This window comes from Chrysochloris asiatica, unplaced genomic scaffold (genome assembly GCF_000296735.1).
Source record: "Chrysochloris asiatica unplaced genomic scaffold, ChrAsi1.0 scaffold00007, whole genome shotgun sequence".
NCBI lineage: Eukaryota > Metazoa > Chordata > Mammalia > Afrosoricida > Chrysochloridae > Chrysochloris > Chrysochloris asiatica.
In genome coordinates, this window is record NW_006408525.1 from 24,497,265 (window position 1) to 24,509,328 (window position 12,064).

Consider the following 12,064-nt stretch of genomic DNA (forward strand, 5'->3'; position numbering starts at 1 on the left):
TTTTTTTTTTTTTTTTTTTTTTAAATAACCCTCCCTCCCTCCCACCCTCAAGTGCCAAATAATTGAGTGAAAACACAGTCACGTAGACAGCTGATGAACGCGGTATAAAGTCACCATGTAGGAACTGTGTCATCCCCAGGGACAGGCTAAGCTCTGGAGCAGGTCTGGTGGAGAAAACAGGCAAGCAGCAGTTCCCAGACAACAGAAGCACTCCAGATCCTGGGGGTTAATATCCTTCTGTGTTTTACCCCCTCAGGGGAGTAGGTTCAGGGAGGAAACAGAGCCTGGTTTAAAGATGAAAAGTTCTCCATCAGCACCATTTACCCATTCATCTCTGTCCCTAAGCAGAGTCTGCCAGGCAGGGCTAGGCCTTACAGTTCATCTCTGAGCCCTAAGCAGAGTCTGCCAGGCAGGGCCAGGCCTCACAGTTCTCTGAGCTCTGCGCAGGCCAACTTTCTCAGGCCTGTGCTCTCAGGGTCGCTGGAACTAGAAGGTGGGCAAAGGTGAGAGAAGAGCAGCTGGGGAATGCACATGGCAGGAAACAATTCCTGGGGGGAAAGAGAAAGAGTGGGAAGCATCTGAAGGCTGAGTCATAAAACAGGAATGGAGACAGGCAAAATAAGAAGGCCTCTTTTCTGCTCCAGTAACCTCTGGAGTGGGTAGTCCTCTGTGGCCAGCTCCGAGAGCCACAGCACGGGGAGAAAGAAGACTGGTAGTTTCTGTTAAGCCATGTCCCGTGGATCTGTACATGTGCCAACAGGTTCTAGAAGTTAAGAAGTTAGTATATAATTTGGGGTGGGCTTATAAGGGGAATAAGAGAAGATATCTCAGGCTCACCTCTTCCTGCACTTACTAGAAATTAACAGTCATCAGAGAAGCACAAATAAATAATTCTTAAGGAAAGGGAAAAAACTGATGTAAATCTGGGAAAGCAGCAGCAAAGGGTTTTGCTTATTACAGATCTATTGTACAGCACTAGCAAAGAAAGTCATTCAAGTCGTTAGGGGATAAAAATAATTCATCAAACCATGCCAGTTAGATACTTTTGCAAGTTAGAGTTTCTGAAGACTTTAGGTTCCCATTTTCTAGTGCCACTTAAAACAAAACAAAACAAACAAAAAACTGAGAATAAAGACTTCAGGGCTGAGAAGAGTTAGGCTAAGGTAAGAAACATATATATATGAGCAGCAATGTGGTGTTAATTTGTATTAAAAGTAGTAAGAGACAATGACAAGAATAACTTAGCAGGACACATTTTTCTTCCACTAGCAAGAAGAGAGCTAGATTTCAGATTTTCCTGGGCTCTTGAGGACTGGGCAGAAAAGGCATGTGTCTGGAGGTTTCTATTCTTCAATCTCGTTTATTGCCCACCTGCCCCAGAGGCAGTCCTTTCAGTGATGCCAATCCCCATATCCAGCTGGCTTTGTTTAGGTGTGTGGAAAGTAGAAGTCCTCTCTGGAACCACTGTAAGTCCTTGCCAGTAAGAAGGGCATGGAGTTCATCAGATGGAAAGGAAAGTCAATCTACCCACACGAAAGGCAGCTGTATATATTCAGGACAGATGCTCGTACTTGAGGCAAAGTACTCCAGTTCTGTAACTGGTTAGCTCCTCTACTATGAACCTCATCTACCATTTCCTCATCCCAATTCTTCTTTTAAAACAAGGCCCTGGCCAACATGCAAAATAGAAAGGCCAAATTGATTACGTTATGGGTACTCTTGGCTCTGCTTCCTAAAAGGGCAGTAGACTTTCCTGGCCAAGGACGTACTTGACACTCAACACCTTGGAACCAAACTTTACCAAGGGTTTATTCAAAACCCCATGAGGCAGAGATGGAAAAAGTGCATTATGGAAATTCTTTACAAACACATTTTTTTCTGTTGAGAAATAAGTAGCACTCTCTTGGGCTCCAAAGATTCACCCAGACTCAAGGACCAAAGGTTTCAGAGTTGAACTGAAGCTCATAAGAATGAAAATGGACAAAAGAGGGGCCACCTTGAGAGGGAGGCTGCAGAAGCCCTTCATGCTGAAAACTCACTTGCCTCATATGGTAGTTTCTGGGAAGGAGAAAGTCTGTCTTAAGTGAGAGGACAAGGTTAAAGCAGCTAGTGAAAAGCACAATATGTTCTTTGTTGGAGAATAAAGATAAATTTGGGCTTTTGGATACAACAGTCACAACCAAATTTTATTCCCAAATTACCTGGATTAATTGTACCCTGTCCACATGCTCTTTATACAGAGTTCTGCATTTTCCAATTAAAGTTTATGACAGAAATAAAGGGACTAAAAGTGAGGAGCGACTGGAATTCTATTTTTCCCCTCACTTTCCTATTGTTTGAAGTTGTTTGGTCCAAATCATCCCTCACTGAAAGAGGGGACATGGGGAGGTCTGCCTCAAGACTGTCAACATACATCCTACACCCTATTCTCAAAGACCAGGCTAATAAACAGTGCCTGTGTTTGAGCTGACCCTAGAATGGGCAGGCAGATATAGGCAATCTTTTAATAAAATGTTTAGCATCCCAAAGCTTATCACTGAGAGTCTGTGAGCCAGGAAGCAAAATGGAGATATCCACCCTTAAAGCATACATGTAAAGACCAATTTCCTTCAAATGTTTCCTCACTGGTGGCAACTGGCATGAGCAGTCTGATTTCCAGTACAATAAACACTTAACTGCCAAGAGTCAGCTGTGAAGAGTGTTCTCTTCTCCAAAGGACATAGGTATCTAAGGACATACTGCCCAGACAGGAAAGGAAACATACCACTCTTCTCTCTAGTAACACTTTCACATTTCCTCCCAGTCCACATAAATAAGCAGACGTTGTATGCTTAGTACCCTCCTCCCCCATGGCAGTGGGCTATCAAATGATGAGCACTGCATTTTACAAGGCAATTAGAAGACTTGAAAGAAATTGGCTCCTGCAGTAATTATGTTGTTGTTAAGTAACCCTGTATAGCAACCCAATATAGGGTTTCCAAGGAGTGGCTGAGGAGCTTGAACCACCAACCTTGTGGCTCAAACTGACTTTGCAGTCCAGCGCATTAGCCTGCAGCGCCACATCAGGACTATAGCTACACTGAATTACTCAGTTTGGAAAGCCCCAAAGAAAGAATCATAAAAATATTTATTAGGTGTTCCTCTAAAATGTATGAATCAAGAAATATGTAAAAATTCTGACTTATATCTCTGCTAAATCAAGTAAGTGGATGTGAAAATCACACTGGAAATTCACAAAAAGCATTTAAGGAATCCTTTTCTATCCTCTAAAGAGCAGAATAAGAGGAGAAACTTTTTCATATAAGTAAAAACACAATGTGCTTTTATATTCCAAATATTGGAAAAAAGGCTGAAGCCAAATCCCCTTATTCCTCATACCCAATAGTTTGATTTCAAGCTCCGTAAGCAAGCATCCACCCAGTGAAAAAATGGCTGGAGCAAACTGACAGTGACTTCACTCAAGGCTGCACCTGACAGTATTGCCTGGATCAGGATGAGGACCCAGAGAGGAAGCTACACTGGAGAGGAGAAAAAATTAGCAGCATTACTAGGAGTGAGATGGAAGCTTTCAGTAGAGGGTGGATGTGGGAAGGAAATGAGGGGAGTCGATGCACAAAAAATAAAAAAAAAACAAAAAAGTTCAATGGGCCAATGGAAGAGGATGTAACAAAGACAAATGCAGCAAACCATGCTTGGTGGAACATGAAACGGATGAGCCTAGCAGGGAGAGCTGCTTACAAAAGACAGGCTCTAGATGCTCAAAAACTTTCTCCAGAGACGGCAGTACTCCTTCCTGACATCTTCAGGTTATGGCAATAGCTTTGAGGGTACCTCATTTACCCAAAATGTTTCTCTCCATTCACATGGTGTTTTTTCATTACAGAAGGTATATACTGGAGGGGCTATGGAGCCGGACAAATGCACCCACATGCTATCCTGAAAGAGAATTTTTCTCTATACTCATTAAGCCTTGATGAATTTCCAAAGTATTTCAGTTATTGAGACAGTAAGTATTGTGTTCAAGACCTTTTCCATCTGACTGGAACTTACCATGCTCTGTGTTATCAAAATATTAGTACATTCATCAGCTGGTGTAGGGTGCAGATTGGCACACAAGACAAATTTTCTTCCAAGCTCGATGGGCCTGAAGTTTTCTCGAGGAGGAAATAAGGCTCTTGCCTTAATGTATATATATATATATATATGCATGCCAGTGCTGTATACCAGGCCTTGCTCTCTCATTTGGATCTGTTCTTGGCCCTACAGGCTGGATTTTAACTCAACTTCAGGGATCATTTTGGCAGATTCACACGGATCTGTATATGGGTACAGCTTTTGAGTAGAGAAACACAACTTCCGAGACTCTTCATGGACTGGTGAATAGGATGCTTTAAAGTTCTTTTTACTTTTAAGTATAGTTAGAAAGAGTCAGTATCACTTAAAAAAGTGTATTCCTTATAACATAATTTGAGAAGAAGGGATAATGAAAAAGAACAAAATAAAACAAAAAACAATTTGAGCTTCCTATGCTGGTAAAACTAAGACCATAATCTTTAAAACAAACCGTTTTTAAGAGCAAGATCATGAAGATCCATAGGAAAACATCAAGGAGCATGGTGGACTGCACATTAATATCCTAAAAGCCCCGCTGCCCACACTGCACTATTAAAAATCACACCAGGTTTCTAGCCCTGGAGGGTTTTTTTTTGTGTGTGTGTGGGTGGTGGGGGTTTCTTGGGCTGAGCCATGAGCACTGATTCACTCTGCCCTCAGCTTCCTCTCAATGCTCTCTCCTGGTTGCTCCAATGTCTTCCCCTGGCTGGCTACCTTGCATTTCCCTCAGGGACATCTGGAGCAGAAGGCACTGTGGCTGACAGGTGCTGGCCTTTTGAAGCTCCAGTATTAGCTATGATCTGGTTTAACATGGAGATAAGAGTTGGCCCCTTGTTACAGGGCCATTCTTGTATCCCTGATGGGCTGAAATGGGGGAAAAGAGAAACGGACAGGCTAGACTGCACAGCTCCTGTAGCAGCAGTCCTGCTCAAGACACAGGTGACAGACATCACTGGTCACATTTAAGACTTCAGGGGACATATGACAAAGCAAACTATTAATGTCTGAGCTTGGGTGGTAGGGATTTAGGCTGAGGGTTTACCATTACACTCTTTACTAATAATGTATAGTGGAGTCTGATGGAAGGAAAAATGTGCAGAGGGAAATACTGGGCATTTCACGCGTATATCATACAAGAGAGAAGAGAAACCAAAAGGTGAAGTGTGTTTTCACCAAAATAGTTTTAGCTCAATTTCTTTTCATACTATTTCTTGCTTTTGTTAGTTTTCCTTCAGACTGGTAAAGATTCAGGCAGGGTCCCCTACTGGTAAAATTTAGAATAAAAAAAAAATTTATTGATTATGTCTCTTTTAAAAATGTCTGGTAACCCCAACTAATCATTCAAAATGCAAACTGTAAACACAACAGCAACTGACTGTGAGTAAGCAGACTGTGAATGGGTGACAGACTGAGCAAGACCACAGGAGGGAGCAACAGAAAGGAAGACAGGTGCACAAGTGTGCTAGAGAGTGACAATTTGAGTGAACAAGTAATCACATTTGGACCACAGTGATTTCAGTGTAACCATTTGGGAAATCTCTGGGCCAAATACTGAAACACAGGAGGAATGGATGGGCCATCTTTGTAAGCATGCTTAGCATGTTGTCATGGAAACAACGAAGCACAGAAGCTCTGTAGTCATTTTACAATGAATGGCTGCCATTTCTAGGATGCAAAGAAATTTTCTTTCTGGTCCCTGGATCATATCTTGGTTTTCCATATTTTTGTTCACCCCAAAGGACTGAAGCTGTTGTTTCAAAAATTCCCAAAGAAACCCCTCAACAAAATAAAGAAACTGCAATAGCAGTAACACTGAGTTTGCTGGAATGGCCCCTTCCCTCTATCTTGGTCTGTGATTTTCTTCTGGGCATGTCCAACAAGAATGGTTACCTTTTACCCATCCACTTGATAAATAAGCCAGCATGGACTTCAGTCCCATGGTCACAGAGCTAGAGTGATGGGGTGAGGGCAGGTACGTGTACGAACGTATGGTCCTGGGGATCTGGACACTACCCTCATTTTGTAACCCTTTCCCAGAACACTGGGGTCGTGTCCACTGGAGAGACTCCACGGTAACTCTAGAAGTGTCATTAAATACTCAGTTCACCAAGGTTGACAGCCTCCATTGTCATAGGATGATGCAGCATCTGCAGAAGCGCTGTCTGCTGCCTCCTACTGACGGGGGTGGAGTGACAGGTGCGAAGTAGGCGTGGACTTTAATATTGGGCAAATGGGTCTGAAACAAGACAGAAACATTACTAAGAAAGAGGGTTTCAACAGAAAGAGCAAGGCTGCTTTTCAGAAAAACCAAGAAAGGGCTAAATGAACATGAAAGCAATGTAGAGGCTGGGCAACAGTCAGAGTTGTTGAGAGGCCTGGGCTATACTTTGTACCATTCCAAGTTGTTCTAAATGACAAATCAAGCTCATGTAACTTTCTCGTTTTCTTCTTAATAACACGATTCTAATCTATAGTACATAAATACAGTTTCTGAATATCTACTATATTTAAGGCACTGTATATGGTAAGTAAGAGTGGCACAAAGATGGTATTTTCCTACTAAATTTCCATCCAAACCATAGTTAAGAATGATCTACCCTTAAATTTATTTTCCATTTCTTCTTGCTAAATGTCTAAGTAAATATAAAAGTCCCAGAAAGATAAATCTGAAAATAAAAAAGAGAAAGAAAGGAACAAAGAAAGAAAGAGAAGGTGCTGGGAACACCAGGGCTAGAGTGTGATGCAGTCATCTTTACCCTGAGTCTCTTGATTCCAGCCCTTGTGATTTGCTGGCAGTCATAGAGTTCTATCCGCTCCAAGCTGTGACAACTCTTCAAGTGCTCCAGGGATGCATCTGTGATTAGTGGGCAGTTGTCTAGCTCAATCACTTCCAGCTGGTCATGGGCACAGGCCCCATTTCCCAGGTGACGAATCCCATCGTCTGTGATCAGCTCACAGTGAGACAGACTCTGCAGCCAAATAGAGGAAGGAAGGAAGGATGCTGAACTATCTCATGGCATTCTTCTAGTCAGAGGTCTCTGTAAAATCCTAAGGGAGACCTTTCTGGTTTGCTTTTGATGAATACAGAGCCATTTAGTGGAAAAAAGAAAGCAAACTAGAGTTCCAGGACTCTGCTTTTGATAACTCATGAAGAGTTTGGTGAGTTCAAACTTCCCACCTTTCAATTAGCAGTTGAGTGCTTAGCTATTGCGCTACCAGGGCTCCTTCTATAGAAGCTAACCAATCAACCCACTCCCACTGAGTCAATTCTGACTCAGAGCAACCCTATGTAACGTTTCTGAGACTGTAAATCTTCATGGGAGTAGAAAGCCTCCTCTTTCTCCCTCAGAGTGGCTGGTGGATTTGAACTGTGGACCTGTGGATAGCAGCCGAATGCCTAACCAGGACTCCTTCTGTAGGAGCCAGTAGGGCTCAAACTTTTTCTGCACAAAATTTTCTAGAAATTTGGACTAAGTATTAAACCCTAGGGCAGGGGCATGGCCACAGTTCACTGACTGAAGATGATTCTTAAAGCTACTAGGTGTGCTAATAATCTCTTCATATAACCTCCTAGGTCAGCAGCTGAACCCACCAGCTGCTCCTCGGAAACCTTATATTAGGTTGTTGAGTCAAAACAGATTCAACAACACGTACCAACAACAGTTACTACTTCATTAATTTTCCTTAAATCTTGGTTCTGCCACATGAAACTCAGAACACCTAACCCCATTTTACATAGTAATGTACCAACACACACATTAAAGTCTGGATACAGAAAAGCCAATCAAATGCCTTCCTATAGTGTCACTGAAAGCAGTAGAAAGCACATTTCCTTCAATGAAAGCCTTAGTTAGTTTTGTTTTATATGACTATTTGGTCCCAAGGTGAAGTAAATACTTTGCCCCATTTCATGGTCTGGATCTCTGGACAGTTACGCCCCATTCAGGTCAGTGTCAGTTTTCAGGCTCTGAGCGTTGGTCTAGAACAAAATGAACTTTTCCTAATTCCTAACTTAGTTTGCCTCTTCACTCAGTTCCTTCCTTCTTCCCCTATAAATTGACAATTTGGAGAAAAATCCCTTCCCGAAATTGTAGTCAGACACTAAAGAGAGAGTAAGAGTGAACGTCCAATAGACACACAATACTCACCAATACTTGAAGACGAGGACAGTGTATAGAAAGTTGGATTAACGTGCTATCTGTTATCTGAAAAAAACACAAAAGCTCATTTTAGGCATTATTTCCAAATAAAATCATGGACCCTATCTCATTCCTGAAGTCCTGGTGTGGCACTTTAGGATAAGTACTGGACTGCAAGGTTGTTTACACTGCATGGTCAGCAGTTCAAACTCAGCAGCCGCTCCTTGGAAACCCTAAACAAGGTTGCTATAAGCCGGACCCAATTTGATGGTACTTAACCACCTCATTCCTGGGAAGTGTGGTGCCTCCATATGATAAACACTGGACTGTGAACCACAAGCTGCTCCCTGGGAGAAAGATGAGGCTTTTTACTCTGTGAAGATTTACAGCCTCAGAAACCCTCTACAGGGTCGCTATGAGTTGGAACTGACTTGGCAGCATGTAACACAACAGCCCCACTCCTGACTACATTTCTGTCCTGACTCCCCGGATAAGTAATCATCAAATAACAGAATCTTTAGATTAATAACTTATTGGCTACTTGAACCTGTTCTGCAAACGGCCACCTATGCCAGGCATAAATACATTCTGCCATCTTTAGTCTTCATCTTTGGAGAGTCTTGCTTCCAAATTTTTATTTTTGAAATAAGTCAAAATCTGTCCTTTTGTAATTTCCACCCAGAGGACTGTCTTACCACTTTGGAACTAACACAGAAAAGAACAAGAAGATATTTTTTCATAAAAAAATTAATTTAGTGACATCCTCAAATCTTTAGATATTTGGTCTGTATTTTATAATATAACATCTTTCAAATATTAAAAAGTAAAGATGTTACTTTGAGGACTAAAGTGAGCCTGATCCAAGTCAGGGTATTTTCAATAGCTTCTTCTATATGAAATCTGGAAAATGAATAAGGAAGACTTTAATGAATAAATTTGTCTTGGAAGTAAGAACGGTAAGACTTCATTCATTTCATGTACTTTGGACATGTTCTCAGGAGAGACCAATGCCTGGAGAAGAATGTCATTCTTGGTCAAGTAGAGGGTCAGAAAAAAACAAAACAAAGAGGAAGACCCTGAATGAGAAAGACTGACACAGTGGCTGCAACAATGGGCTCAAACTGAACAAGGATTGTGGGGGTCCTACAGGAGCAGGCAGTGTTTTGTTCTATTATACACTGGGTTGCCAGGAGTTGGAACTGACTTCATAGCACCTAATAGCAACAATATGCTATAACAAAGACTTGATAACTTGGGTGGCAGTTATTTTCCCAAGAATGGTAAAAAGGGACTGCTGGAATCTGGGTTAAATAGGAACACTCGACCAGGAAGGACAATCTCTGAGTTCTCTTGTAACTGAAAGTAAATAAATCACTGCTTCTTTTCAAAAATTTCTCCAATGCTGAGAATTAAGTTTTCATCACACACACACACAGAGCTGCACAGGGATTAAGATATGCAATGTAGGGGGCTTGAAAAGTATGTGCATCACTCAGAAGGACTAAGGCTTTTGGGAATGATACAGAGGACACTTATGCATGTGCAAGAGATGAACTTTTATATTTTAATTTAGCTTGCTAATTAGTGTCCTGGTATGGCACTGTGGGATAATGCACAGGACTGCAAGGTTCGTTTGAATTGCAAGGTTGGTGGTTCAACTTCATCACCCTCTCCCTGGAAACCCTATACAGGGCCACTATGAGTCAGAACTGACTCGACAGCACTTAACAACAAGTAGTGTCTGGATAGCAAGGAATTAAAAAACAAAAAGTGGCCTCTGGTGTCCCAGAGAGGAACCTTGGTGGAGCAGTGGTTAAGTACTTGGCTCCTAACAGAGATCAGAGGTGGAAGATGTGTCAGTCTGCTTCTGTAAAGATTTCAGCCTTGGAAACCCTATGGAGCAGTTCTACTCTATCCTATAGGGTCACTACGGTTTCTTTGGTTTATAGTCCCAGAAATGTCTTCCCTTCTTTATTTTTATCAATTAAAAAATTCTGCTGCAAATAGGAGAAAGTGTGAACCATGTATCTAATAATGGTTTAATAGCCAGAATATATAAAGAACTCCTACAGCTCAATAAAAAAAAGACAAACAACTCAATAAAATAATGGACAATGGACCTGAAAACACATTTCACCAAAGAAGAATACTAACAGCCAATTGTCTGCCACTAAAGTGATTCTGACTCATAATGACCCTCCTATATAGGGTTTCCGAGACTATAAATATATATTTTTAAGTTTACAAAGCAGATCATCAGCCTTACATTTGAAAGAGCATACACTCTGTTTCATCCCAATGACCACATTGTAACATCATGTGCTCCATTTGTAACATCATGTGCTCCACTTCCTCCTTGTCTCCAATCTCCCATCTTCCCCAACTCTTTTTTGTCCTTGGGTAAACGCTGCCTTTTTTATCTCAATGGCTAACCATGCTATGGTATGTGAGACTATTACAGCTTTCTCCTGGGGAACACAGCTAATGAGCTTCAATTGCCATCTTTACTGCTAGCAGCCCAACAGCTAACCCACAGCACCACCAGGGTTCCTTAGCGACCCTCTTTTGTTGTTAAGTGCTGCTGGCTAAGTCGGTTCTGACTTATAATAACCCTGCATTTCTGAGGTGGTAAATCTTTGTGGAAGCAGAGAAATACCATCTTTTTCCCACAGAGCAGCTGGTAGGCTTGAATAGTTGACCTTGTAGTTCATAGTTCCTTGATAATCATATGGAGCCATTATCACCCTTTTGTTGTTGTTTAGTGCCACACAGTTGATTCCAACTCATAGTCACCCTGTATAGGGTTTCTGAGGAATAGCTGCTGAGTTTGAACTACTGACCTTGTTGTTAAGTGCTGTGGAGTCAGTTCTGACTCATAGCAACCCAGTACAGGGTTTCCAAGGAGTGACTGGTGAGTTTGAACTGCTGACCTTGTGGTTCAAACCAACCTTGAAGCGCTGCACTTATCCTACAGCACACCACACCAGAAGTAAAACCATCCTATATGGTTTTCTAAGGAGCCCTGGTGGTGCTTTAGAATAAGCACCAGACTGCTAACTACAAGGCTAGTGGTTTACACCCACCAGTGACTTTGTAGACGAAATGGTCAATAAGCACATGAAAAGATGCTTAACATTATTAGTCATTAAACAAATGCCAAACCAAAATTATAATGAGCTATTACTTGGTGTCCACTAAGGTATTAAGTGCCATTGAGTAAGTTTTGACTCATTGCAACCCTGGATAGGGTTTCTGAGGAGTGACTGGTGAATTTGAACCACTGACCTTGTGGTTCAAACTGACCTTGCGATCCAGTGCTTATCCTACAGCGCCATATCAAGACACTGCCCACTAAGATGGCTATGATTAAAAAAGGAAAAGGCAACCAAACTATGTGAATATTGTTTATTCACTAGTATCATAACACTCCAGGTCTAGGGAAAACATTTAAACATCTTCAGTGTCTGAACATTTGAGCCTTTCTCTGTAATGGCAACCTTATGGAAGGCATGCATTTTCATGCCTCTTTAACCATTACCATGAGCATGTGGAAAGAGAAGACGGAAAAGCTCCAAATCATCAGTGAAGACAAGGTCAGGGCAGACTGTGGAACAGACCATCAACTACTCATATGCAAATTCAAACTGAAGCTGAAGAAAATGAAAACAAGTCCATGAGAGCCAAAATATGACCTTGAATTTATCCCACCTGAATTTGGAGATCAACTGAAGAACAGATTTGATGCATTAAACACTAAAGACCGAAGACCAGAAGAGTTGTGGGATGACATCAAGAACATCATACATGAAGAG

At 41.7% G+C, this 12,064-nt stretch overlaps 1 protein-coding gene across 2 annotated transcripts in view; it reads right to left on the reverse strand.

The window, feature by feature from the left end:
• Positions 1-5,381: 5,381 nt before the first annotated feature.
• Positions 5,382-12,064, reverse strand: part of FBXL20 (F-box and leucine-rich repeat protein 20) — a 165,578-nt gene continuing 158,895 nt past the window's right edge. For both annotated transcript variants that reach the window (XM_006832547.1, XM_006832548.1), the window contains 3 exons: positions 8,262-8,318; positions 6,870-7,082; positions 5,382-6,349 (listed from right to left, as the gene is read on the reverse strand). In XM_006832547.1, coding sequence (XP_006832610.1) covers positions 6,242-6,349; positions 6,870-7,082; positions 8,262-8,318 — 378 coding nt within the window. In that variant the 3' untranslated portion in view covers positions 5,382-6,241. The remainder of the gene's footprint in view (positions 6,350-6,869; positions 7,083-8,261; positions 8,319-12,064) is intronic.